The sequence below is a fragment of the Artemia franciscana genome, chromosome 2 (genome assembly GCF_032884065.1).
Source record: "Artemia franciscana chromosome 2, ASM3288406v1, whole genome shotgun sequence".
Classification (NCBI taxonomy): Eukaryota; Metazoa; Arthropoda; class Branchiopoda; order Anostraca; family Artemiidae; genus Artemia; species Artemia franciscana.
Genome location: NC_088864.1, coordinates 66,883,250 through 66,908,731, shown reverse-complemented (window position 1 = coordinate 66,908,731; position 25,482 = coordinate 66,883,250). Strand labels below are relative to the sequence as shown.

Here is a 25,482-nt window from a genome sequence, read left to right as displayed (position 1 = left end):
GTGTTTGGATCCCATAACTACGATAACAATATAAGCTACACCTCTTCCCCCCATCCCAAGGATTGCATCTTAGTAAACCCACGACATATACCTATTACAAATGCAAATTTGAATGACCTACGATATCATGGGCATATTAAATATATAAGGATCTGAAAATGCTTACTTGATAAAATGTGTCAGTCCCATTACTAACTTTAACTTCATAAGAAATATCAACTTCATTGGGGTAGTCGTTAGTTTCATCATGAGACCAGGCAATAGATGATAGATAGCCATCTATATATTGCAATGAAACTGAAGATGGCAAAACAGGTTTAGGTAAAACGTTGAAATCTATAATAAAAAAAAAGGAATGTTATGGAATAAGGGGTGGTAAATGCATTCTTATGAAGCTGCTTAACGAAAAGCTATAATCTACGGAGCTATTTAATGAATAAAGTCACTTGTTTGACATTTAAAATTTTGACATTTAAATTTTGAATTTTCGCCGCTATTTTTGAATTTTAAATCTTGACATTTGACATTTTTGACAAATAAAAGTCTCCCAATTTCAAATAAATATACTACAAAAAAGATCTTTTATTGCTCTTATAACAAAGATATCTTATTTTAGTTTTCCATATTAATAAAATTGAGACTAAATATTTTTCTTGTTTCAGCAGTCAAGCTGCCATCACTTGTTGATGCATCGACAGTTCTCAGCCCATGCAGCCTACTCTTTTTACAAATAACATTGTAGGAACTCTCTTAAATAATATTTATTTTTGAAATTGGCAATTACACACCAAGAAGGGCTGAATTCGTACTTCACAGTCAATGAGCAACAAAGAAACAAATATAAAAACTGTTTATGTCAAAAATGTTGTAGGATAAGAGGATAAAGGCAAATAGGATAAAAACCATTTAAGACCTCAGAATTTGTAGCGGATTGAACCCAAATGAAATATCAAAACAATTTCTTATTATTTTTATTACGAACAAAATAAAACCCCAATTTAGTAAAAAATACAACAAAAAAGAAATAAAAAAAATCAAAATAAACATTGCAAAATGAGTATTAAAAACAGGAAAGGGGGGAGACTCACTTACTTAACATAACAAATGCGCACTTTAGTTGAAAATTCTTCCATATCTTTCTGTAGATTGTTTATGATGGTAAAAATGAGAATTTTGTTGAACCAGAGCACGATAGGCGAGGCCAAAGGTGGGGAGGGGTTAACTGACTAGAGAAAAGTGAATGTGTCCAGGGGTTATTGAGGGCAGTTTGTGCAAAACGTAAGGAATCTATTACTACATCTATTACTACTTCTATTTTGTTTGACAATCCATTAGATATGTAGAATCTAATCGACAGGAGAGGCGTACTCAATATTTAAGGATATTTAAATTTTCAAGGGAGTTTCATGAGGGAATCTTTGTTATTCGATCGTTTTAAAATACCATCAATATGATAGTCCCATTTTAAATCACTTGAGATGGTAACATCCAGTAGTTTCGAAATACTACCTCGCATTATGGGGCAATAAAACGAGTCAGAGAGGGGGAGTTATGATTATATTAATTGTTATTGAATTTAAAGGATACCATTAGTAACAGTTTAATCAGATGTAAGTTCTAGGACGCACATTGGGCTATTTTTTAATTTGTTTTAACATCGTTGAGCACTGTGGGGCGAACATCTATCGAGATTGATTGTCGTAGTTTGGTAGGCAAAGAACTCACCTAAAACTCCCTCCCCTAACTAAAACAGGTTAAGGAATTACCAACAGAGCGGGATAAGAAAAATGACTTACTTTTATTTACCAGATTGTCTCATAGACCACAAGTTAAACATAATCTCAAGAGAAGCTTAGCATGAACTCGTTAATAACTAAACTAAAGTCAAGTAGACACAAAACAAGTGGAGCGCCTCTTCATCGGGCAGGAGGCCGCCGACTAATCAGGGAAAAGGTAAATTGAATATAACGACTTTAACCATATTAACAATCCAGTAGCGTTTAATATCATACTGTGGCATGATAAATTTATTAAAGCGAAAACGAGGAATTTTCAGATTATATACAGAAGAAAAAATGACATTTATCGAATAAATAATAAGGGTCAGGGCCCAACAAACATGTTTATAAGAAGGTTCGATCACCGGCAAATTTACATCGTTCCAAGAAAGAAAATCCAAAATAGTTAATCATTGCAATGAATAAAACTGTACCTAACAGGGTTTCTTGAGGGTCGCTTTTTTGGACTGAGAGAGGATCAGAGTATAATTTTAGACATTTGACAACTAGTGCTCCAAAGAACTTTGTAATTATTTTAATCAAATAGAAAGCAGCTTGAAATTCATTTAATGGTGTTTCTACCAATGGATCCTGGTTAATTACATCAAAATATGTTTCCAAGTTTCCTGCCGTGAGCCCCCCCCCCCATAAGAAAAATTTTGTATACGTTCTTGATTGTGTCCATAAGGCGAACAAGATAATGGGTATCGGGTGTAGAGCATAATTTTCCGAATTGCTTATGGTCAATGTTTCGGATTATCTTTACTTTCCACCTCTCAACTAAAAGGCTTTCATATAATTTAGAGAAAACAGGAGGAAGTAGAACGGATCGGCCACCATCAAAATCTTGTTTAATAGCTTTCTTTTCACAGGGACAGAAGCACCCAATTTCCTAAAACTTGAGAACTTACCTGTAGAGGTAATTCTATCTAAGATTAAAGGCTTTAGACCATCAGGATTTCTAAAGGGCAAGTACTACACATTTTTTAATGTTTTTAATTTTGGTGTTCCTGTCTAAGAGAAAAATAATGGGGAGGCTGATAGAGGTCAAACAATAAGGAGTAACTAGGCCTACTGAGGGATGATGGAGACTTTGTACTATAGAAGAGAGATAGGTCATTGGCTGTATCTAAGGGCTCTTCCTGGAGATGGAGATAAATACTGTTTTGGGCTTTCCCTTGAGTATTTTTTATTCTATCATACCAGTGTTTTGGCTTGGTAGAGAAAAAGGCTTGGCTTTGTGTTTGTAATATGAAGATACAGTTTTATGTATTTCGTGTTTACGGAATAATTTAGCTTGGAACATTTTACCATTCTCAAGTACATTTATTTATGTTCTACTATTTTTTTTTCAATTTAATGGTAATGTATAGTTTGCCCTTAGAAAGGTTTTCTTTTTTCTTCAAGGAAGCATTTCGTTTAAATTAGGATTGAAAGTGGTAGACTTCAATATCAATGTTATCGCCCTGCCATAACATTTTTCTTTTAATAAGGTGGCAGTTATGTGGAAATTTTGTATCGAGAGGTGTGAGGAATAAATTACTATTAATCCAAAATCGAAAAGGGCATCATTGGAAATTGGCCTATAAGAGAATTCAGAAACAGAAAAAGTATGATAGTAATTAAATAAAAAGTTTTATTAATTACAAAAGGATGACTTCCCCCTAAAAGGGGAAAGGGACTGATGCGCTATAGAAAGTATGTAGATTTGTGAAAATCAAATTGAGGCTAGGACTATTTTTGGTAAATGATATTTCTTATTATCTATTTTTTAAGTTAAGAGAATTAAAAGGGAATTTATTTTCATATCATTAGCATGATCTACTAAAAAAATACCGTTATTCAAAAATTGAGGAGTGGAGGGGAGTCATTATTATTATACAGTTGCTATTGAGTTGCTGTCCCTGTTCGGCGTTTGAGTTGGGGAAATAATAAAAGCAGCAAAAGACAATCAAACTAAAAAGACGCCAAGTTCTTGTAAAAGTAATGCTGCCAAGAGAAAATGACCGAATGGTGTCATTAGGACAATTTCAGTTGGGGTGTGCGATCAAAAGTGAAATTCACGACGTTCTCCTAAGGAATATCTCGAAAAAAGCCTAGCTTTGAAATCTTATCTTAAGAAGGGTATCAATGGGGCATTTTACCGGTACATAACAGAAAAAATTTATTTATTTATCTTAAAGATAATTTTGAAAGACGAAGAAGCAATATTCTCAATTTTAAACCAGAACGGAAGCAAACCGAATATTCGTCCGTATAACGAATATTTTTCATTACACGAATTAAGCCCTAGCTGACAAAACGAAGTTCGACTTCATATGAATTTATGGTTAATATTCCCAAATCAATTCTGTTTGGAACTTGTTCAATGTCGATCCTAATCTTCGAAAGAACTTCTTAAAGAATTCTCACCTAAGAATTTCTTGAAATTTCTTTTCTATTTCTTGACGTCATCAGTAAAATCAAGGTCAGGACGAATTATCTAGACTATTTCACCTTTGCTACTGAGCCTACGATATACTTTCTGGAAAGCAGAGTAGGCTACACTTGAAATAATAAAACCAATAGGCTAGGGGATAAACTGTTTTTCATAATTAAAATTAAAGAACTAGAAAAAGCATACTCGTTTGTAACTCAGCTCCAGAGACTGAAATTGCTGTAACATCCTGGTCTGAGAACATACTAGTAGCTAAATTACTTCCATTCCGATCCACAATATATAGTGTGCTATTTCCAATCCAAAGGATTCGATCATCCATATATGTTAACGAATTGCTAAAAGGAAATTTACCGACAGCTGTTGAGCTCATCTGTTCGTTTTTAAGATCATACCAGTATAATGACATGCTGGAAAAGCTTCGGACGGCCCAGTAAAGCACTTCGTTCTTCTCATCAAGGGTAAGACTAGCAACTTAAATAAGAGAGTTAGAGACAGAATTAAAAAAAAAATTAATACTCAAATGAATAATGGTCTTATTTATTCAAATTAAAATAAATTTTATTATCTGAGGGGCAAGCGCTGGACCTGCAATCTTGTCCGTAAGCTTAGGGGTGCCTAGTGTCGTTGATTATTTAGTTTGCAGGGTTCAGCGTTGAGACTCTGAAAGCTTAGGCAGTGTCAATGCAGCTTCTACCTGGTATTTGAAAAAATCTGGAGGGGGACACAGAAAGCGTCGGATAGTTTGCCGCCAACCACGCATTACAGAGAATAATCAAGGGATTGGTGCCTGCGCTACACAGACCATTGTCTACACGTAAAAATATATTTATCAGCCACATTAAATCTAAGATAAGACCAGCAACATAAATCAGAGAGTCAGGGGTAGAATTTAAAACGAAATTTAATAGCTAGAATAAATAATGGTCACATTAAAAAACCATACGAAATCGATACAAAGAATAGAAACTTAATACAAGAGAGTTGGGAATGAAACTAAAAAAAAAAAAAAATTCAATAGCCCTATTAAGCGACTTGCCATATTTAATAGCCATATGAAACAGGATTAAATTAAATGCGACAATAAGAGACAAAATTTTAAACCTATGTTTTAAACCAGCAGAAAGTCTGGAAAGACATTTAAGCAAAATTTAACAGTCATTAAATATATCCCATTTAATGTTATATTTATATTTATTTGTATAATAGAATCTATAATGAAATATAATATAGAAATATCCCTAGAAAAATAGTCATTACATATATAAGAAACTGACAGCCATTAAAATGTATCCACATTTATTGGCTATACGATATCGAGGGTAAGACCAAGAACTTTAATAAGAAGGTTAGGAGGATTTTAATCAGAAGCCATTTTGGCAGCCATTGACAGTAAAGAGTCAGGCCAGAAAATCAAATAATCGAGATAGAAATGGATTTTAAACAATGTTTAATAGTCACTTTGAAAATGTTGAAGCTATACTTAAATTAAGAACTTGCGTTTTATTTGCAGTTACAGGCTTCGTTTTTCGGCAAAAATCAGAAATGGGATTTTTTTTTTTGTTCTTTGTTTTTCTTGTCATTCAAGATTCGATAGCAAAAGAAAAGACTTGTAATCCCAATTTATATTTATATTTAAATCAAATTTAAAAAGCAATCTTATGAAATATTCTTCCGAAAATTACGGTTGTGATTTTAGTTTTGCATAAATTGTTTTTTTATTTTTCTAGTGTCTTATGTTAGCTATTACATAGTTTCAAAGAAATCAAAAAATAGCCACGGTAAGTGTCATATTCGAAAAAATGTTTAGAAAGCATCATTTGTGCTTTGAAAATATTACCAAATCACAATCATCGTTCTAAACCAATTAAAATCAGAGCAGTAGCACCAATGACTCACAACTTCCTTCCCCTTTACATCTCTTCAAATCTTAAGGCATTCCCCCCCCCCTAAAAAACTATATTTTGAAACCTGCCGAGTAATATCTCATCTTTTCCTATAATTCATCTATCTTTTAGCTACTAAAAATAGAGATCGGAATTATTTTTAAGTTCCTAAGCAAAGATCGTATATTAAAAAACTCCTCTTTTACTGGGGTTCAATTTGTATTTAGGGGAGGTGACAAACAATTCAAATGTATTTTATAATCATTATGCTAGGGTTCAATTATATTTAGGGCTTCAATTGTCTAACTATGGTTTAGTTTGTATTTAGGGGAGGAGATCAAACTATTCAAAGATATTTATGATAATTATGATCAATACTATTTTTCTTGACTCACCCCAGGGGGAATAGCCTCCCCCTGGCAGCATCATTGACGTAGCCAGTGGAATCATAGGTTAATACTTGACATATGAACAATATTTTTTTAGTAATTGTCCTACCTGAGTGATAAGGGACAGATTAAAAGAAAATGGGAAATTAGTTTCATAAAAATTGTGTGATGTTTTTATAATGAATTTTAAATGTAGCTTTACTGATTTCAAATAATCAATGACAACTCTTTCATGTACTGAAAGAGTAAATTACAATATAATACATTTATAGAACTTGATTATACTGGATGTCAGTTAGTGGCCCTTACTGTAACATTTTTTAAATGAAAACTGTTTATTACTTAAACAATTGCAGAAAAGATGCAAAAGTTACATAAAAAAAAAACTTATTTTTCTACACGAAATCAAGTACCCCAGTTGGGGCGACTTAGTAAAGAGCGACGTGACTTCCGTGTATTTGGACCTTTTTTTAACCGGCCATTTCGCAGAGAAGAAGCCATCTCAATAACATGGAAGGATGTTCATTTGATTGAAAATTAAATGTTCTAGCGCTCTTTCTAAAAGTTGATAGTGGTCAGATGAAAAAAAATACAATTTTTCATCTCACAGAAAAGTGAATACGAAAGGGGATCGTACCGGGGGCTAACAATTTGGTTTTTAAAGAAGAGACAAAGCCAATATTGGCCACATAGTTTTATAAATATTAAAATTATACATATTATACATATTTAAAAATTATACATATTATGCAAAAATTATAGATGTTAAAAGTTCGAATAGTAAATAGAAACAAAATAATAATAATAAAATAAATGATAAAGTAAACTAGCCAGAGAGTTGCTCAGTTAAATTCGGAAAAGTGCTATCACCTGAATGGAAAATAACTCTTTTAGCTTGGACGTCGACTGATTAAAAACACATAATCCTAGTAAGGCATACCGGCATATGGGACTTTAGTTTTGTGCCTTACCCTTAAATCTTATTTTGTCTCGCCCCTCTAGCTTTTAAGAAAACATTTTAATAATTTAAGATGTATTTGTCAAAATTACAACATAAAAGGGAAAAAAATAGAAAATGTAGAAAAAATTGTCAAAGAGACAACTTCTTATGCATGCGTTTAATGCATATGTGACCGTGAATGTTCGAATCTGGTTAATATCAACATTCGCTTGTGAATGTCCAAGATTTCTTTTTATCTGCTTTGATTCCATTAGCTTTGCGAGTCAGATATTTCAATCTTTCACAAACTATGATGGTAAAAGTTAAAGTTATGTTAGGTTAGAGTATGTTAGTTTAGGTTAGGCTAAATTTGGTTATAAATATCATAAATGGGTTAAAGACCTAAGCTAACCTAGTGAATGTCGACATTCGCCAATTTTGGCTAGAGTTAGAAATTGTAAATCTGTGTCTCTAGAGTTTTACACTAATATCAGCAATAAAAGCAATTTGTGTTTTGACTCATCTGCTCGAAGAAAAACAAAGATATTACTTAGAAAATCCTGTGACTCAAAATTCTTCTTCTTTTTATTGACTTACAGTATTACACACCAATGAGTGGAACTTAAATTCTACTTGTTTTTACCAGGATACCCTTTCACACTAGATTTTAAACCGATCTTAGGTCTATTCACACCTGAAAACAGGGTTTTCTTAAGATTTTTCTTTTGGTTGTTTGAAAACTATATAATCTTCATTGCATATTTTCATCATTGTTGCCTCGTTAAATCGTCAAAATAAATAAAGAAAACAAATTAGTTAAACTTGAAAATGCTTTTCGTTCACAGGCATTTAAAATATTATCAGTCTGATAATTTCCAAAGACAGCCATACATTCAGCAGAAAACTAGGCCTTCTTAAGTTGTTTTGTGCCAATTTATTTTATTTTTACTGATTTCTAATATTTGAACTTTTAATCTTTATGAACGTTTCCAAATGTTTCCAAGGCAATTTTGAACATATTAGGAAAATTAAAATTACTCATCTGCGACATTTATCTTATAGGTATTTGTCTGTATTTACCGACTTGTACGGTGAAGAGCGTTAAAAATCATGCTGTATTGATTAATTATTATATACAAATGGTATGTATAAAAATTATATACCTTCCTTGTAATTTTATTCAGGCGATTTTAAACCAATCAAGTTTTATAAAGGCAGGATTATTTCTCCTCCCCGTGAAAATTAGAAGTGATGTGATTCGCTTACGAAAACACGTCCCATGTAATACGTCATAGATGTTCTCATGCAAACACCTGTAAATAACGTCTAATTTTTTCTTTCCTCGTCTCTTCTTTACACTATTCCAGTTTAAAGCATCACACAAAGCTTTCTCGGGAGTATAAATAAATGAAAGATACAACTGATCTTACTCAATTTTCCAGAGAGAAAATCAATCCTAAAGTAGTACTTCCTCTCCATTCCATTTAATCTCGAGCCTTCAACTGAATATGACGTTGACCAGAAAAGTCTTCCATGTATTGAATCACAAGCTAGGGAGCTGGCTAATGCTGATATTGGGAGGTCCTCGTGAATTTCCGTATAAATAGAAGTACGAAATATCTATAAGAATACTAATTAGAGTACTACTACTACTACTACTAATAACTCACTGCAGCACCAAGCCACCTGAGGCCAACACAGCTACGCACGCTCCTCCTCCAACCTAATCTATTTAAAGCCTCCCTCTTTATACCCTCCCAGGAAGTTCCCATTTCCTTTAAATCTTTATTTATGACATCCTCCCAACCCAGACAAGGACGACCTGCTTTCTGTGTAGCCCCAGACGGTTGGCCAAAAAGGACAATCTTCGGTAAGTAATTAGAGTATTCTATCATATTTTTTTTTACTATGGCAAATACTTATATCTCAAACACAAACTACTTCCAGGCGCGGGTGCAACAACTAGGTACCATCACTACAACTTAGTACTAGTAAATCACACGGCCACATTCTGAACAATGGTGGAAACAAGTTGAGGTGGGGCGGAGTTTCAATTCTCGATGATTCTATTACTTATAAGGCTGTGAGAAATTACATGGTAGCGCTATCAAAAATCACCAAAATATTTTCGTGAGGGACTCAATGTTCACGTGGGATTAGGATTTGGTTCAGCTTAGATACCAATATACAGTTATGAAAACTCGATTTATTTTTGGGACACAAAAATAAAAAAAAATGTTATATAAATTAGAAAAAAAATACACTGCTCAAACTCCCAGTACAAAAAAAAATCAACAAGGTTTTTTTTTATTTTTAGAGAGAGAATTAAATACTAAAAATAATTGTGGAGACAACACTTCCATTCTAAATACAATTGAAACAAAGCGAATATATAGAAAAATCTAAATGATTTTTCAATTGATCCTTGGAAATATTAAAATACATATACATAAAAAACAAGGCAGGACAATGTGCAGTACGTTGTGCAGTATATTATAAAGAAAACTTAAATATCTTATTGACTTTATATATGTGCTTTTTTGTTTTGTTTTTGTACAGCATTTGTATTCTCTTCTACTTTGTTTCTCGTTTTTATCTGAACGTTTTCCCTAAGCTAAGAATTTTAGGTCTTTTAGGGCTATTTAATGCCTTTTGGGAGCGAAGCCAAAATATTTTGACTTCTATTATTCTAAAAGCTTGTTTGCTTTATTTTCGTTTTTCGCTTTCTTACTGAGAAATAATACCCACTCTTCTATATTTTCAAATCAAAAAGTCTTATTAATAATTTCTTTCGTTAAAAGAATATGAAGTCGTTTCATGTGATCTTTTGTTTTATTTTTGTGCAGCATTTTTATGCTGTTTCACTTTGTTTCTCACTTCTATCTAAATTTTTTGCCATAAGCTAAGAATTTTAGGTCTATTAGGGCATTTTAAAGACTTTTGGGGACGAAGCCAAAATATTTTGACTTCTATTATTTTTTAATGCTGAAAGTATTTGTTTCTTTGTTTTTGTTTTTCTCTCTCTTACTGAAAATTAATACCCATTTTTCTATATTTTCATATCAAAAAGTCTTATTGATAATTTATTTGTTTAAAAGAATATGAAGTCGTTTCAATTACCACTATTTTAACTGAAAAAATTGCCTAGTAACAAAAAAAAACTATGCAAAGACAAAGATCTTTAACACTCGAATAAAAATATAACAAGGTCTGGACAAGGTATTAACGCCACTTACTTGTGTTCATACCAAATAAGCAGCAAAACCTGGACTTGAGCCCTTGTCCCCACGGACAAATGGTCTCAAGTGTAATACCCGAACCACTCGACTAGGAGGGCTTTCCCTTGTAAGTTTAGAGTAAAATGCCTAAAGTTGGAGAGAGACTTACACGATGACTTTTTGTCGAGGACCAATAGATTTTCCTGGCAAGTCTTTCGTAGCAAGCAGCACTTGCAGAGGCTCCATTTAGCGTCTTGAGTTCGCGTTTGGAAAACTGCCAAAGATAAAAGCGAGAGTCATTCCCAAGTAGATACAAAGACTGATTTAGCGGCATTATTTGCTTGATATGAAAACTACTCTTTGTCATCTGAAAAAGAAATCTTTTTGCAAAATATAGCTTGGAATAATAGTTAAAATGAAGATGGGATTAATCAATCGACCAATATATTTAGACTAAAAAATTATCTTACAAGCTCTACTAATGGTTTCTTGACCTTAGAAGCTTAGCTTGTTAGGGACTTAACGATAGAATAACAGGAGACCTCAAAACAAATAAACAATGCACTAAATTACACAATAGACAAAAAGCAAACAAAATAGAGAATCTAAACAAGAATACATTGGAATCGCTAATAGGAAAAAAATACCAAGAAAAAAGAGAAAGAATGCAAAAAATCCTAAACTGAGAAAGCAAGGAAATAGAGAGGCGACCAACACAAAGCGAGAATAAAAAACGAAACAAAAATTAATCAAGATGTAAAAATTAAGATGATTCATAAGTATTGTCTTAAAAGAAAAAGAGGGATAAATATTAATTAGGATAGAATTTCAAAGTGAAATTGACTAAGAAATGTAAGATTTTTCTGCGGCTATCGATGAATGTTTGGGTAAGGTTTGGGTAAGCTAATGTTAAGGTGAGATAATTTCGATTACTTTTTTACAGAGTTTTTACCAACAATTAAGAAAATATAAAAAGGGCAACAGAAAAAAAGGGCAAAAATGGAAGGGGGAAGTCTGAAAACCATAAAACTAAAAATATAAAGTGTTAACGGCTCTACAAGGGAAAATAGAGGACAAGTATTTTTCTTCACTTCATTGGTTGATAGGCAAGCCCGTATCCAGGGTTTGGTAGGGGGTTTGACCACCTCCTTCCCAAAGAAATATTGTCCGACTTATAAAAACGTAACAAAAATACATAGGAAAAGAATTTGGATGCTTATTTCAAAGTTTTTGTAAACCTTCCCCGAAACCGCCTTCCCCCGAACAAAAATGTTGTTTACAACCTTGTTCATAGGTATTAATTTTTGAAGGATTTATTAAACGATAAATTTTCAAAGCATCATAATTTAATTCCTTGGTTCTTTTTTCTTTCTTGTTTTGTAAATTAAGAAGTTTAAGTGGCATATTCTACATTTAGGTTTACTTATTAAATTCACTAAGCTAAAACTTACACAAAATTCCTGGTAAAAATCAATCCAATAAAATTTCAGAAATTAGAGAAATCACATGGCTGTTTTTTATCTCGTATTATTCTGGAGTTTTAATCTTTGACAATCAATGTTTCGTGTTTACGTTGTATCTATTCTTCCAGAGGCTTTTATTTCCCCTTTAGGTGAAAGTGTTTAGCCAGTTTTCGAAATATAATTATTCCGAATAATTAAGTAACTACACTGCTTACTTTTATTTCACTTTTAAAATAAAATTTTTTCACTGCTCCAACCATTCATCATTTGTAGACTGTTGGATTATTGCCCAAGGCTGATATGTTATATCCCACGAAACAAATCTATTATGAATTTGATTATTTGGTGCTTTATCTCTTACAGCATGTTAGATTCCATGGGCTATTTCTACTATATACATATGTTTCAGACACTTCAACCACAAAGAGAAATGTTTTAGGGAGGGGGGTCAATAAAGAAAATTACTCCATAATCTAAATTGGATATTTCCAAAATTTTGAAAATCTTAGGATTTTGGAGAAGGGAAGGACCCTAGCCCCCTCCCCCTACATAGGTCCTTGGGCTTAACATGAGTCAACATTTTTAAATCCAAAGAAAGGATATGCCTCCAAAGGGCGAAAAACAATCTAGGTTGCACCTAATATACATTTACCATTCCCTTCTGTTCGAATTCGTATTCACTGAATACAGATATTCACAATAGTTTAAGGAATTTTTTTTTCTCATACACTATGTTAGTTGCCACCGTCATTTATGGATTAGGGCTACCATCATTTATGGCAACAACTACAAAATAAGATAGAAAAAGTTCCCCTACTGTCCTACAATTTCCAACGCCATTTGTGACAACCCCTCAATTATCAGACGAAAAGACTAGCCCGATTTGGAACACAGGTCAAATGTAACACATACCATTAAGGATTCTTTTGGGATTAGCAGTTGCGCATGCTCCAAGTTGAAGTTGTTTTCCCCAACGCCATCTTTTCCGGCAATAAACAACTTCACTTCAGGCTGGTACAAAGTTTTTCCAACGAAAAAAGCTGACATGGGTCCATGGTGCTTTACTTTAGTTTTGAGATTTTGAACAAAGGGACGGATTGCAATTCTATAAGTTGTATTTAATGTCAACAGTTTTTCCGTAAATTCAGTCGTGGTCGATTCTCGCACAATTGAATTTACGGGGAATCCTTTTTTCATTTCATCAATATGGATTTCATATTGCCACATCTTCCAAGCTCCAATACCTAAAAATTAGAACATGAAACAAACAGAAATAAGAAACAGAAAACGTAAGACCAGGTTCTGAAAGGATTCATATTTGATTCCGGCAGTAAGATTTCTCTTCGCCTGATAAAACATGCCTTTTAGTCTGGACAAATATTGGGTTAAATCCTACAAATTTTATAGGATAACTCTACAAATTTCATTTTCAATCAAACAGGTCAGTAAGAGTTCAGAGAGCACCATCACCTGGTCATTTACGATTAATAAAGTCTAATTTTAGCAGAATTTTTGTCCAAAGTCTATTGAAATTTAATTCAACAAATTCCCGTTTCAAAATTATTTTTATACGGAACTTAGTCGATTCCACCGAATAAATTTTTTTCGCAAAATTTAATCACAAAATTTACTGAAATTTAATCTTTGGTTTCTGATCAGTTTAAAAAAAATTTGTTTCTCCAGCCAGTAAAATTGAGTTAATATTAGCTTCCTGGTAAAAAAAAAAAAACGTTAGAAAACTCTTTCAAGCTTGCATACCACACAAAACAAAACTGCCTAAAGTGGAGGGAGTCGATATACAACTTTAAACCTACCACCGGTGAAAATATAAAACTTTAATTATTTTTATCCAGGATTTTAACAGAAGTGTTCTTTTCTTTCAAGACAAATAGTTAAAGTACTGCAATAACTTCACAAATTTCATTTCCAATTGGACACACCGGTCCAGATTCACATAGCATCACTTGGACACTTTCGCTTTAAAACAAAATTTGGCTTAAATTTTAATTGAAATTTAACTTCAGCAATTGAAACTGGAACCCCAAAAAATTTTCTTAAAGCTAGGTTTCGACAGGAGTCAAATTTTACTTCAACGGCCTAATTCCCAGGCATACCATGGACAGAAATTTCTTCATGCGGTCGAATATTTGGTTCACTTTTTTCTGGTCAGAGTATAAGAATTTTTTGCTCCAGCCAGCAAAATCGATTTTTATAATAAATAATGGTTTCCTAATAAAAAAACAAATAACGCTAAAAAATTACGCGAAAAATGCATCAATGAGTTTTTTTTTCTACATAGGATTTCAGGGAGTGAGTTTTCTTGCGAAGAATTTTCTAGGATAATTCAGGGAAATATAGTTCCAGAAAAACAAGGATTTCATTTTCGATAAGACGCACTGAAGAGAATTCATACCCCGCCGTCAATTGGCTGTTTGACAAAATTGGCTTTTTCGGTAAAAACCTAGTTTAAGAAAGATGATCTGGGATTCCATCGGCTTGATCCTGAATATTCAATGGAATTAAAGCTGCTCAAGCAATTTCAGCAACGATCGATGTAGCCGAGGACAAATTTCTTACTAACAACAGGAACGACTGTTTAAAAAAAAATGAATTGCTCTTAGAATTAAGCGTCCCTGTACTTTTTGCAAATCTGATGAACTCGAAATATACAAATCCAAAGATTAGGCCACAATCTTTTCATTTCCTATGAGGCACGCTAAAGGGAATTCATACACCGCCGTCAATTGATTGATTGACAAAGATTGACTTTTTCCTTCAAAACTTAGACGATTAGACGATAGAATTTGGGAATTGCATCTTTAAAATAAAAAGAATTGCAATGAATAGTGTTGATTTTTCGTCAGAAGCTTGGAATTACAAAACAATAATTATTACGAACCTAGGGGGGGGGGGGGTTACTTTCAGTCTAGTATGTATTTGAGTCTAACGTTTTTGCTGAAACTTAAGATATAATTGGAAATACCATTTTTTCCATCTTGCTCCAAGATACAGGCCATCAGAGGATGATTCTTGGCCTCAATCCATCGCACGTGACTGATTTTAGCAAACATCTGCATTGCCTTTTCTTTGTAATGGTTCAAGACAGTTTGGTATTTTGTTCTGATTTTTCTTGGTTTTTGTTTTTATACTCCTGTCTTAACTTGCTAAGATAAAACTTTTCTGAATAAGGTGTACCTTGTGCTCCGTTTGGGGATCAGTATCAAAACTTTCATCTTCTTGTGAGTAAAGTAGAATGAAAATATGCACACGCAAATGCTATACAAATTCATTTCACGGTGAACTCGGTGCAAAATTATCAAGTATGATATTTAAAATCAAAATAACTTGGTAAATATATGAGTAAAAGGGTACTAACCCTTGGTAGGCAGAACGGGAGAGGGCAACCAAGTAATCAAGCACCTATCAGATCCAAAAATAGCCTGAAGATCTGAAACAGCTTGAGTAGGAACGGGTTGAGGCTGTGACCCTTCGTGCATAACCCGTAGAGATGTAATCCTCGAGGAAAACGGTCCATCCAGCTGATTATGAAAGTACATGCCATCCTATAAAACAATATTTAAGAGCGTTCTAATAAGCAGTTCCCAATTTTGATTGTTTTGCCCTCATTTTGACTTTTTTTTACCCTCGACTTCTTTAGTAAAAAAAGAGAATACAAAAAAGAAAATATAACTTTAAAGATTCGCAATTCAAATAATAATCATGAAAGTGTCGGTCAACTATGGGAATAGTTTGAAAGGTATTCCCTATGAAGAGAAGAAGGAAATCTGAAATCCAAATTAAGTAAAGAAATTCAAATATTAGGGTCTTAAAATACTTTCAAGCACAGTAAAGTAAAATAAACGTACAAGGAAAAGTATGTTTCAAAATGGACCCGTTATAAATCAACTTTCATCTTTCTAAATGGATAAAATAATGAGGCAGCTCATTTACTAAGGAGAACGTCAGTTTTAAAATGCTCGGCGAGTTAAACATTCTAAAATAGTTAGGAGCAGATAATCAGGTTTGTTTTTCCCTGACATATAGATACAGATACAAAAAGCAAAAATTAAATTTAGATTTTTTTGGGCCTTAACTGATAGTATAAGGAAGGGTTTTTTGTGTTTTTTTTTCCCTTCAATACCCTGAATAAAAAATTTTGGTAGCAAGAGCTTCATTTTCCTAGCCTTAAACCTTTAAAAGATCCTATTGTTCACCTGAAATTAACAATGAGCTTCATGAGTCGAATGACTAAAGCAAAGCGAAGAGTCTAGCATTTTTTTTTTTTGGGGGGGGGGTCTCAATTTATAAAACAAACTATCGTAAAACGTTATAAGATAACTTTTTAAATCACAACTTCTGAATTTCATTAGCTTGTTTCCTGAATTTAATGGATCAAAAGACAGCCATTCGCTATACTTTCCCAGAGATGGTCTTTACGGCCAAACATGGCATCAAATCGAAATTTCAAGATACCTCTTGATATGTTTAAGACCAGAAGACGTACTAGAAAACAATTAAACAAACCTTTTCATTTGATTAAGTGTCGGTTGGCATAAATCACAATTAAAAACGCTTTAAGACCAAAGCAAAAAAAACAAAAACATATGTAAAAAAGTTATAGGAGAAAAAATACTCACATGAAATTCTTCCTTGAAGATTTCGTTTTCAACAGCCCAATAGAAGAGCGTTCCGTTAAAAGATAGCGCACTTACGTTGCAAAAGCTGGAGGTTTGAACGTTGCTCCGGAAGTTGACAATATCGTCCCTGAAATCGATCAAAAATAAAACAGATATCCTACTCAATATCATATTGCGCATCGCTTAATTCTCATAATAGCACATCCAAAATCGGTCGAAAATGACCCGCGCAGACATTGTACTTGTTTCAGGGGAAAAAAAGGGAATATCTTTAATTTGAATTTCTGCAGTATTTTCCAGATTTAAAGGTCTTTTCCTATTAATTGATGTCTTAGAAATTAGAAAATGAGATCAGAATTTGGAAATTTCATCACTTAGAACCCTTTTTCCGCCTTACGAAAGCGAGGTAAGAGGAAGGGGGGGGGGAGTGAAAGGCTCCTTTTTACCATCGACCCAGTTTTGGTTTTAAAGGTGCTTCACTGTAACTTCAAGGGCGTGAACTCAAATATGAACAATACTCGGCTTCTATATTAATCTCGACCTGACTTCAGAGTGATTTTAAGTAATTTTACTTACTTTTTTTTTGCTTGAAGTTTTTTTTCAGGGCTAATGAGCGCAAATCTAAATAGAAGATTTTTTAAAATTCTTTTTAAGGTCTGTTTTGATTCTCCCACTCTTAATTTTGTTCCCACTCTCACCCTTTAGAACTTGGGGTTGCGACGAAAACATAAGAAGATTGGTATTGTTAACTTCGTTCCTGACTTAATTTAGTTATTATTGTAAAAACGGCATGTAAAGTAAAAATTAAAACCAACAAGAACAAATAAGGACACTTCAATCAAAACTTCGTTTTTGATTAATATGAATCTGAAAGAATCACAAGATTGTTTTGATTAAAAAGCTATTGAATTAAAGATAAAATTTGGCTTAATCACATTGGTTAATGCTTGATCACATTTCCAGGAAAAAAATAAATGTAAATGCAAAAAAATAAATGCAAAGGAGGAACCACCCCCACCAACCTTAATCTCAGATGTAGAAGCCGATCTAGAATCCCTCCAATTCAATAAAGCACCCAGGATAGACAGTATACAAGCAGAAATGTTCAAAGTAGAAAGTGAAGTCATCATAGATCTGTACCATTGAACAGTAACGGCTGTATGGGAAACGAAATACTACCCAGTGTCCTGGTCAACATTTGGCATAATCATCTGGCACAAGAAAGGATCCAAAAATAATCACAACAACTACAGATCCATATTGCTTATTTGCCAACCTGCAAAAATCTTCAGAAAAATACTTCTAGATTGCATAAGAAACATGATAAGACATATAACACCTAAGTGTCACGCTGGGTTCCGTCAGATTAGATCGACTATAGACCAAATATTTGTCATCAAACAAATCATGGAACGATATTTAGAACTTGGTAAAGAACTATATCGACTGTTCATTGACTTTAAGTAAGCCTCCGACCTGATCTGGCGAGATGGTCTGCGGCATATCATAGATCATTACAGAATTATCGATATTATATGATATTATCGATATCATAAGGAGTAAAAGAAGGTGAGAAGCGCGGTGCAGACTAGCAAAGGACTTACTGAAAAGTTTTCTACCTCTACAGGTACTTTATCAGGATGCCTTCTCTTACCAACTCTTTTTTGTCTATTTCTAGACAGTGTACAGGCAATTGTCTCTAATAACACGGGAATAGTTTTAGAAGGATACCTCTTTGACCTGCTTACGTACGTTAATGACATTAATGGTTTGGGTGGACAAATAGAGGAACCTCAAGCCAGTGCAAACGACGACACACGCAGCCACTTCCTTCGGAATGAAGATAAACACCAGCAAAACCAAGGTGGTGAGAGTATCACAGCACGCAGAGACTAGCTCACGGAAGCTCACAGTCATCACTTATCTTTACCGAATACCAAACGAACGGCTAAAATCCTCCTTGAATTACCCTCAAACCATCATATAGACCATCCAGCTCGGACAGCTTCAATGATTAGGACACCTTCGGCGTATATCCACAGCCCAACTGCCCAAAATAGCCTTTGAAGGAAGAATCAATGCCTCTCCTTTCCTGGCCACTTCTTCCCAGTACTGCTGAGGATTGTGAAAAACAGGGGGTATACCGAAAATACTGTTATGATGCCATTAGAGGAGGAGCCCCGAATCAGTCAAACCGGTGGGATGGGAGTTAAGTAAGTGAGTAATTAACATTGACTATCGAGATCATAATGGTCAAAAGAAACATTGAGGAAGCATGTTCCATGACACTGGCCACAAGCAATAGTACAGAAAAGGTCACTCTTTTTGCAAATGCATCGAAGGCTACCATAGTCGTCTTTATAGCTACAGTGTATCAGTTATAGAAGGTTTTCACAAACTGTCGGTATATTAGTCATATTGACTAATATATAACCATTTGACAAAAGTTTCCAGCCCCAGCATTCAGGTAACCTGAAGGCAACCATGTCCTCATTTGAAAATAAACATGCAGGTAGTGATACCGTGCAGCAGCATGTGTGGGTGGTAAATGTTTGGGGTAGACAAAATTAGCCACACTGGCTAATTTTGATACGAAGGGACGGTGTCAGAGTTCAGGTAAGGATTCATCAGATCTAGCTTTGTGCAAGCATAAAAGAGCCTTGTCGCCTACCACAATCAGTTCTTTCTTGTTTGCTGAAAAGTAATAAACATGTGACTGGCTTCAAAAACCCTTGCATCAGCTATGGCGGTCAGTATCGAAGCTTTGCCAACATTGTACAATCGAAAAGCATTGATAAATGCTGAAAATGAAATAGCAACATTGACTCTCTAGCCTCAAGTAGGAGATGTCAGAAATATCTGAAGAGTCAGCAAAAACTTCAGTCATATGCAACGCTATAGCGTTGCCTATAGTAAAGGCCATACGGCTCCAATGTTTTTTTTTTTTTTTTTTTTTTTCAGAGACACTTCATATGGAAGGAGTCGTCGCAACCCTTCAGGGCCCAGAGGCAAGCGTTGTAAGTTATGCACTGAGGGCATATATGGTTCTTATGGAAGGGATGCTCGCATTATCCTCAGAGAGGGCTCATTTGTTTGAGAATTGAAAGTTCTAGTTCACTTTTTAAGAGCCAAAAGAGATCGGAGGGCAACTACTCCCCTCGCGCAATTTTTCACCCAAACGCATCCGATATAAATTTTGAGATAGCCATTTTGTTAAAAATAGTTCAAAGATCATATAACAAAAACTCAAAAAAAAACCTAGGGTCTGGGGCCAGGCGTTGTAAGTTATGCCCTGGGGGCATATAGGGTTCTCATCGTAGAGATGCATGTATAAACTTCAGAGAGAGCTCGTTTAATTGGAAATTGAAAGCTCTAGTTTATGTTAAGAGTCGAAAGAGATCGGAGGATAAATAGCCATCCATGCCCTTTCCTCCTCAAAACCCATCTGATGAAAATTTCGAGGTAGCCGTTCAAAATAGTACAAAAATAAGATAATCAAAGCTCTGAGGTCGACAAAACCCCCCAGAACCCGGGGGCAAGTGTTTTAAGTTATGCCCTGGGGGCATATGTGGTTTTTATGTAAGGGGAGGTCGTATAAACTTCAGAGGTGGCTCACTTGATTGAAAACTGAAAATTCTAGTTACCTTTTTATGAGTCAAAGGGATCGGAGGGCGGTTTATGGTTTATACAGTTTTTATGGAAGAAGTGAGCGCATAAAACTCAGAAGGGACTCAAAATATTTGAAATTGAAACTTCTAATTCCCTTTCCTAATCCCCTAAGAGTAAACAGTGATCTGATGGCAACTAGCCCCCCCCCCTGCCAACCCCTCTTTTCCAAAATGCGACCGATCACCTTTTTTTTATATAGGCTAACATTTTTTTCAAAATATACCAAAGATCATATAACATGGAAGGCATGGTAGTATAAACTTCAAAGAGGGCTCATTTGATTGTAAATTGGAATTTCTAATGCCCTTTTTAAGAGTCAAAAGTGATCGGAGGGCAATTAGCTGACACCCCCCCCCCAAGGCCCCTTTCCCCAAATGCTTCTGATCAAAATTTTTAGATACCCATTTTGTTCAAAATAGTTTAAACATCAAATAACAAAACTTGGGGTCATCACTAACCCCTAGAGCCCGGGGGTAGTGTTGTAAGTTGTTCCCCAGGGGCAGATAAGGTTTTATGTAACGGGTGGTCATATAAACATCAGAGGTGGCTCATTTGATTAGAAATTGAAATTTCTATTTACCTTTCTAAGAGTCATCAAAAGCGATCAGCGGGCATATACCCCCCCACCCTCTTTTTCCAAACGCATTCAATCTAAATTTTGAGATTGCCATTTTATTTAGAATAGTCCAACGATCATATAACAAAACTTCATGGTAAGCACACCCCCCCCCCCCAAAAAAAAAAAACAGAGGAAGGGTTTTAACTTATGCCCCGGGGCCATATAATGTTTTTACGGACAATGTGGTCATATAAACTTTGGAGGGGACTCAAATTATTAGAATTGAAAGTTCTAGTTCCCTTTTGAAGAGTCAAAAGTGATCCAACGGCAACTAGCCCCCTCCTCCAGCCCCAAGGCCATAAGGCCCCAATTTTTTACCCCAGAGGCACTTCATATGGAAGGGATAGTCGTATAAACTTCGGAAGGGGTCCATTCGATTGGAAATTGAAAGTTATAGTGCCGCTATTAGGAAAAGTGATCGGAGGGCACACAATTAAGCCCCACGCCCTTTTTTCCCCAAATGCATCCGATAAAAATTTCAATCTTAGTTCAAGGATCAGATAACAGAACTCCGGGGTGGACACAGCCCCCCAGAGCCCATTTCAATGTCATTTAAATTAATAGGAAACGACCTTTCCATCCAGAAAATATTGCAGAAATAAAATTTTAAATCTTGCCTTCCCCAACTTTTCCCAAAAAACAGTATTTTTGCACGGTCGATTTCGCCCAATTTTGGATATATCATTTAACAAAATTTTCTGGGGAAAATTTTGGTGCCTCAATACGTTTTGTTGCTCAAACACCGAGGCTTTGCTTTTTTTGTAGTTTTATTGGGCTAATAACGCCATTTTAACATAAAAATGTCCCACCTCCCGACTCACAGATATCGTCTTGCTCTATGGTTGGTAGCTCACACTCAGGCCGAAGCAATGGGAAATCTAGCTCCGAAAAGTTTTTACTGGTATAGAAAAAAATAATTGCAATTCGTAGGGAGGTAGATGAAAAATATCACGAAGATTCTGTAAAACAATGGAAATACTCTTAAAAGCTTGCTGGGAGCTTTGGAGATGGAATTTTATGATATATCTCATCACAGAAAACTTATAGGCCATATGATCACAGGAACAATTTCCCAAGGGATTTATTGCGACAGAATGATAATCATCAAACCTTAAATTCTAAGGCTAAAAACATGAAATTTCTGTCTCAAGAAGGGTAGATGTAGCGACCATAGTCAAAAGAGGGAGCGAAACCGCCCTGTCTAAAAAATAGAATTTATTTTGCTGGTGGATTGGGGGGGGGGCACAAAAACCCCTCCCTCAGACCACACACAAGAATTATTTGACTATATTAGCTCAACTATTTTTCTTTAATCTCTTTGATTTTCTATTCTGGACGGAATCTTCCTCTCCAATTGAATTTGCAGCTAAACTTTGTGAGCAAAAAACTCGAGAATTCTAAAAATCTTCTCTGTTCTATCTGCTATGGCATTTGGCATACTCTTTTGTCATACTCCTCTGATGAGGTAATATCCTAAATACCTTGAAATCCTCGAAATTTTGGGATGTTTAATAAGTTACTAGTTTCTATAGATAATATATAATAAGATGTACAAGGGCCTATGTCTAAAAAAAATAATAAAAAAAAAATTCAATGGCGATTTGCGGAACTAACTTGCCAATGTTGTCATATATTTTGAAAAACATTCAATATTTTGCCAATTACGTCAACTATGTCATGAAAGATGTAAGAAATATACACCTTTGACACTAATTAAATCGGGTTTGGTAGAGTATATTTCCATGAAACTATTCTCTATCTTCAAGAGGCCAGAATGCCTAATTCTCATAGCTGGAGTCTCGAGTCAAGCGGAGATACTCTATGTCTTATTACAATTTAAGTTAGTTTTATAAATGTTAAAAATCTTACCCTTCAAATGAAAGAGAGAAGACGGTTGAATTTTCTTGGTGAACCACGAGGATTTGCTGTCGGATAAGATCAATTTGAAAAGGACCTAAATGCTCGTCTTTGAATATCCTTTTTGGAATTTTCTGAAGGGAGATGGGCGCTGCAAAATCGGCAAGATCAAGTCTGTATATACCTCCACGTTGTCCATCCGTAACCCAAAATAAAAACCTAAACATTTAAAATAAATTAAAACGATGGCATGCGTATTACTGAGAAAAAAAAGTACTAAGAATTCAGAAAATATTTTGAAAAACATCTGAAACATATTATAGCTTATTGGCGTTCAAAAAACATGCAAGAACGCACATATACAGAAAAACAATGAAAATTTGAATAATATTCTTCTTCAGCAAAACATTTCTGCTAATAATTTGATTATATTAAACAATTTCTAGGACCATACTACCTTTCCATTTACAATTGCAACGAAAATATATTAAGACCAGAATTTCACTATGATTTTTTGGTAGTAAGGGATTTTTTTTCACAGTCGTGTCAAAAACTTCACGTTTTTAATATATTTTCTTTCGGTTGTGAATTGTTGGAAAATTGCAATGAAAGCACCGATGTTAAAAAGCAAAAAAGATATATCTTAAAAACTCCAGAATTTCGCAAGAAAACCATTTTTCCATATTTTTATGCCGATCCAATGTTTTAGTCTTCATCTTCTGTCATCTTATAATTAGGATATAGTTAGTTTCTATAGATTGTATATATATATTTACGTTTTGACGACTAGACGAATATTCGGCTTGTCCGCTGCCTGTTTTGGAAATAAACTGAATTGAATTAGGTTGTTTATATCAAGCCAATATACCTTGCCCCCTTAAGTCCATGTATTTGATTTCCATATAAGCTGTGGTTTTCACCCACACATGGTAATTAGGGAGGAGGGGCTTCATGTCAATAAACTTTCCATTTATTTTTGTTTGGACTAAAACTTCTTTTAAGGAGATGAGTACTAAGGCACAAACATGTGAAGCGCTTAAAAAAAATGAAGAAAGTCTGGTTTTGCTGGTGATAATCGCACCAGCAAAACTTTATACAGTGATTCAAAAGGTACTCTACAATTTTTCACATAGTACCCATCATAGTACTATGCGACCATACAGAAAGCACAACCCATCAAAGTGAGCTTTTTCCCAAAATTTGGTACCGTAAATCTTGTTATCTGAATCGCAGAACTAATTATTACTACCACTAACAAAAACTTGATGCAACATCATGCTGTCTCAATCTACCTTCTCTAACCCCCTCCCTAGGTACTGTGGAATACCTCAAGGAACCTTATTGGGACCACTATTATTTCTTGTCATGATTAACGAAATTGGCAAGGAATTCCCCCAAAGATGGATATATGTGGATGACTTGTCGATCCTTGAAGTATGTCATAGGAATATTAAAAGTGACTCCGTTGAAATCCTAACCCAATGTTCGGATGAATCTAAGAATCTAAATATGACAGTAAATCCCACTAAATCACAGATAATGACGATCAACTTCTTGAAATCTACTCCTGCTTTTTGCGACCCGATCCCAAGCGAAATGCTAGTGAAACATGTTAAACTTCTTGGTGTCACAATTTCTAATGATCTTAAGTGGGACACACTTGTTTCCAACATTGTTAAACAAGCAAATGTTTCACTATCCATTTTTAAGCTGCTAAACAAATTTAGTTGTCCTAAGATACATTCCCTCCGTGTTTACTTATCCTTTATCAGGCCGTTATTGGAATATGCATGTCCGGTCTGGCATTCGCAACTTTCAAGTGAACTTAGTGACAAAATCGAGTCGGTCCAAAAGCGTTCGCTCAGGATCATTTACAAAGAAGGTAAAATTCCATACTCCTTCCTCCTTAAAGCTGCACGCATTACCACCTTAAAAGAAAGGAGGGAAAAAAATTGCCTGCTTTTCGCTAAATCAGTCATTTCCAATCCCCGTACTGAGGACTTACTCCATGATTTTCACAATCCCATTAGACTCCGACTCCCCCGGTCAGCCTCCTTAGCAAGCCCAACTTAATCTCCGATCCATGCTGATACAGAAAGGTTTTGTAAAAGTTTTATACTCTTTATTCTGGAACACCTTAATAATAATTCGTGATTATGTACTTGCCAAATTCCCCCTTTCCTCTATTGCCATTTTTATTCTTTTTTGATTTACTGCAATGTTTTTGTAATTTAATTGTTAAGTTTACGGATTTGCCCTTTATCTTTGATGATTTTGCTTTTTTAATTCCTTTTAATTTTAAGTGTTTGACTTAATGTACTGTTTTGAATTTTTTTTTCTTAGCTTTTACTGACATATAAAGCGAATTCGGCTCTATAGAGCTTGTGATAGTCTTTTGAAAATAATTATTATCTTATCTTATCTATTTAAAGCCTTCCTTTCTACACCCTTCCATGAAGTTCAAATTCCATTAAATTTTTCCTCACGACATAATCCCATTCCATTTGGAGACGACCTGCTTTTGGTTTGGACCTACATGGTTTCCCAATAAGGACAATGTTTAGTAGTCTGTAATCCTTCATCCGCAGA

At 34.5% G+C, this 25,482-nt stretch overlaps 1 protein-coding gene across 2 annotated transcripts in view; it reads right to left on the bottom strand.

The window, feature by feature from the left end:
• Positions 1 to 25,482, bottom strand: part of LOC136043987 (proto-oncogene tyrosine-protein kinase ROS-like) — a 132,671-nt gene that overhangs the window by 63,380 nt on the left and 43,809 nt on the right. For both annotated transcript variants that reach the window (XM_065729073.1, XM_065729074.1), the window contains exons 9-16: positions 22,906 to 23,112; positions 16,749 to 16,875; positions 15,488 to 15,674; positions 13,024 to 13,355; positions 10,818 to 11,015; positions 8,861 to 9,050; positions 4,402 to 4,689; positions 167 to 336 (exon numbers count right to left, since the gene is read on the bottom strand). In XM_065729073.1, coding sequence (XP_065585145.1) covers positions 167 to 336; positions 4,402 to 4,689; positions 8,861 to 9,050; positions 10,818 to 11,015; positions 13,024 to 13,355; positions 15,488 to 15,674; positions 16,749 to 16,875; positions 22,906 to 23,112 — 1,699 coding nt within the window. The remainder of the gene's footprint in view (positions 1 to 166; positions 337 to 4,401; positions 4,690 to 8,860; positions 9,051 to 10,817; positions 11,016 to 13,023; positions 13,356 to 15,487; positions 15,675 to 16,748; positions 16,876 to 22,905; positions 23,113 to 25,482) is intronic.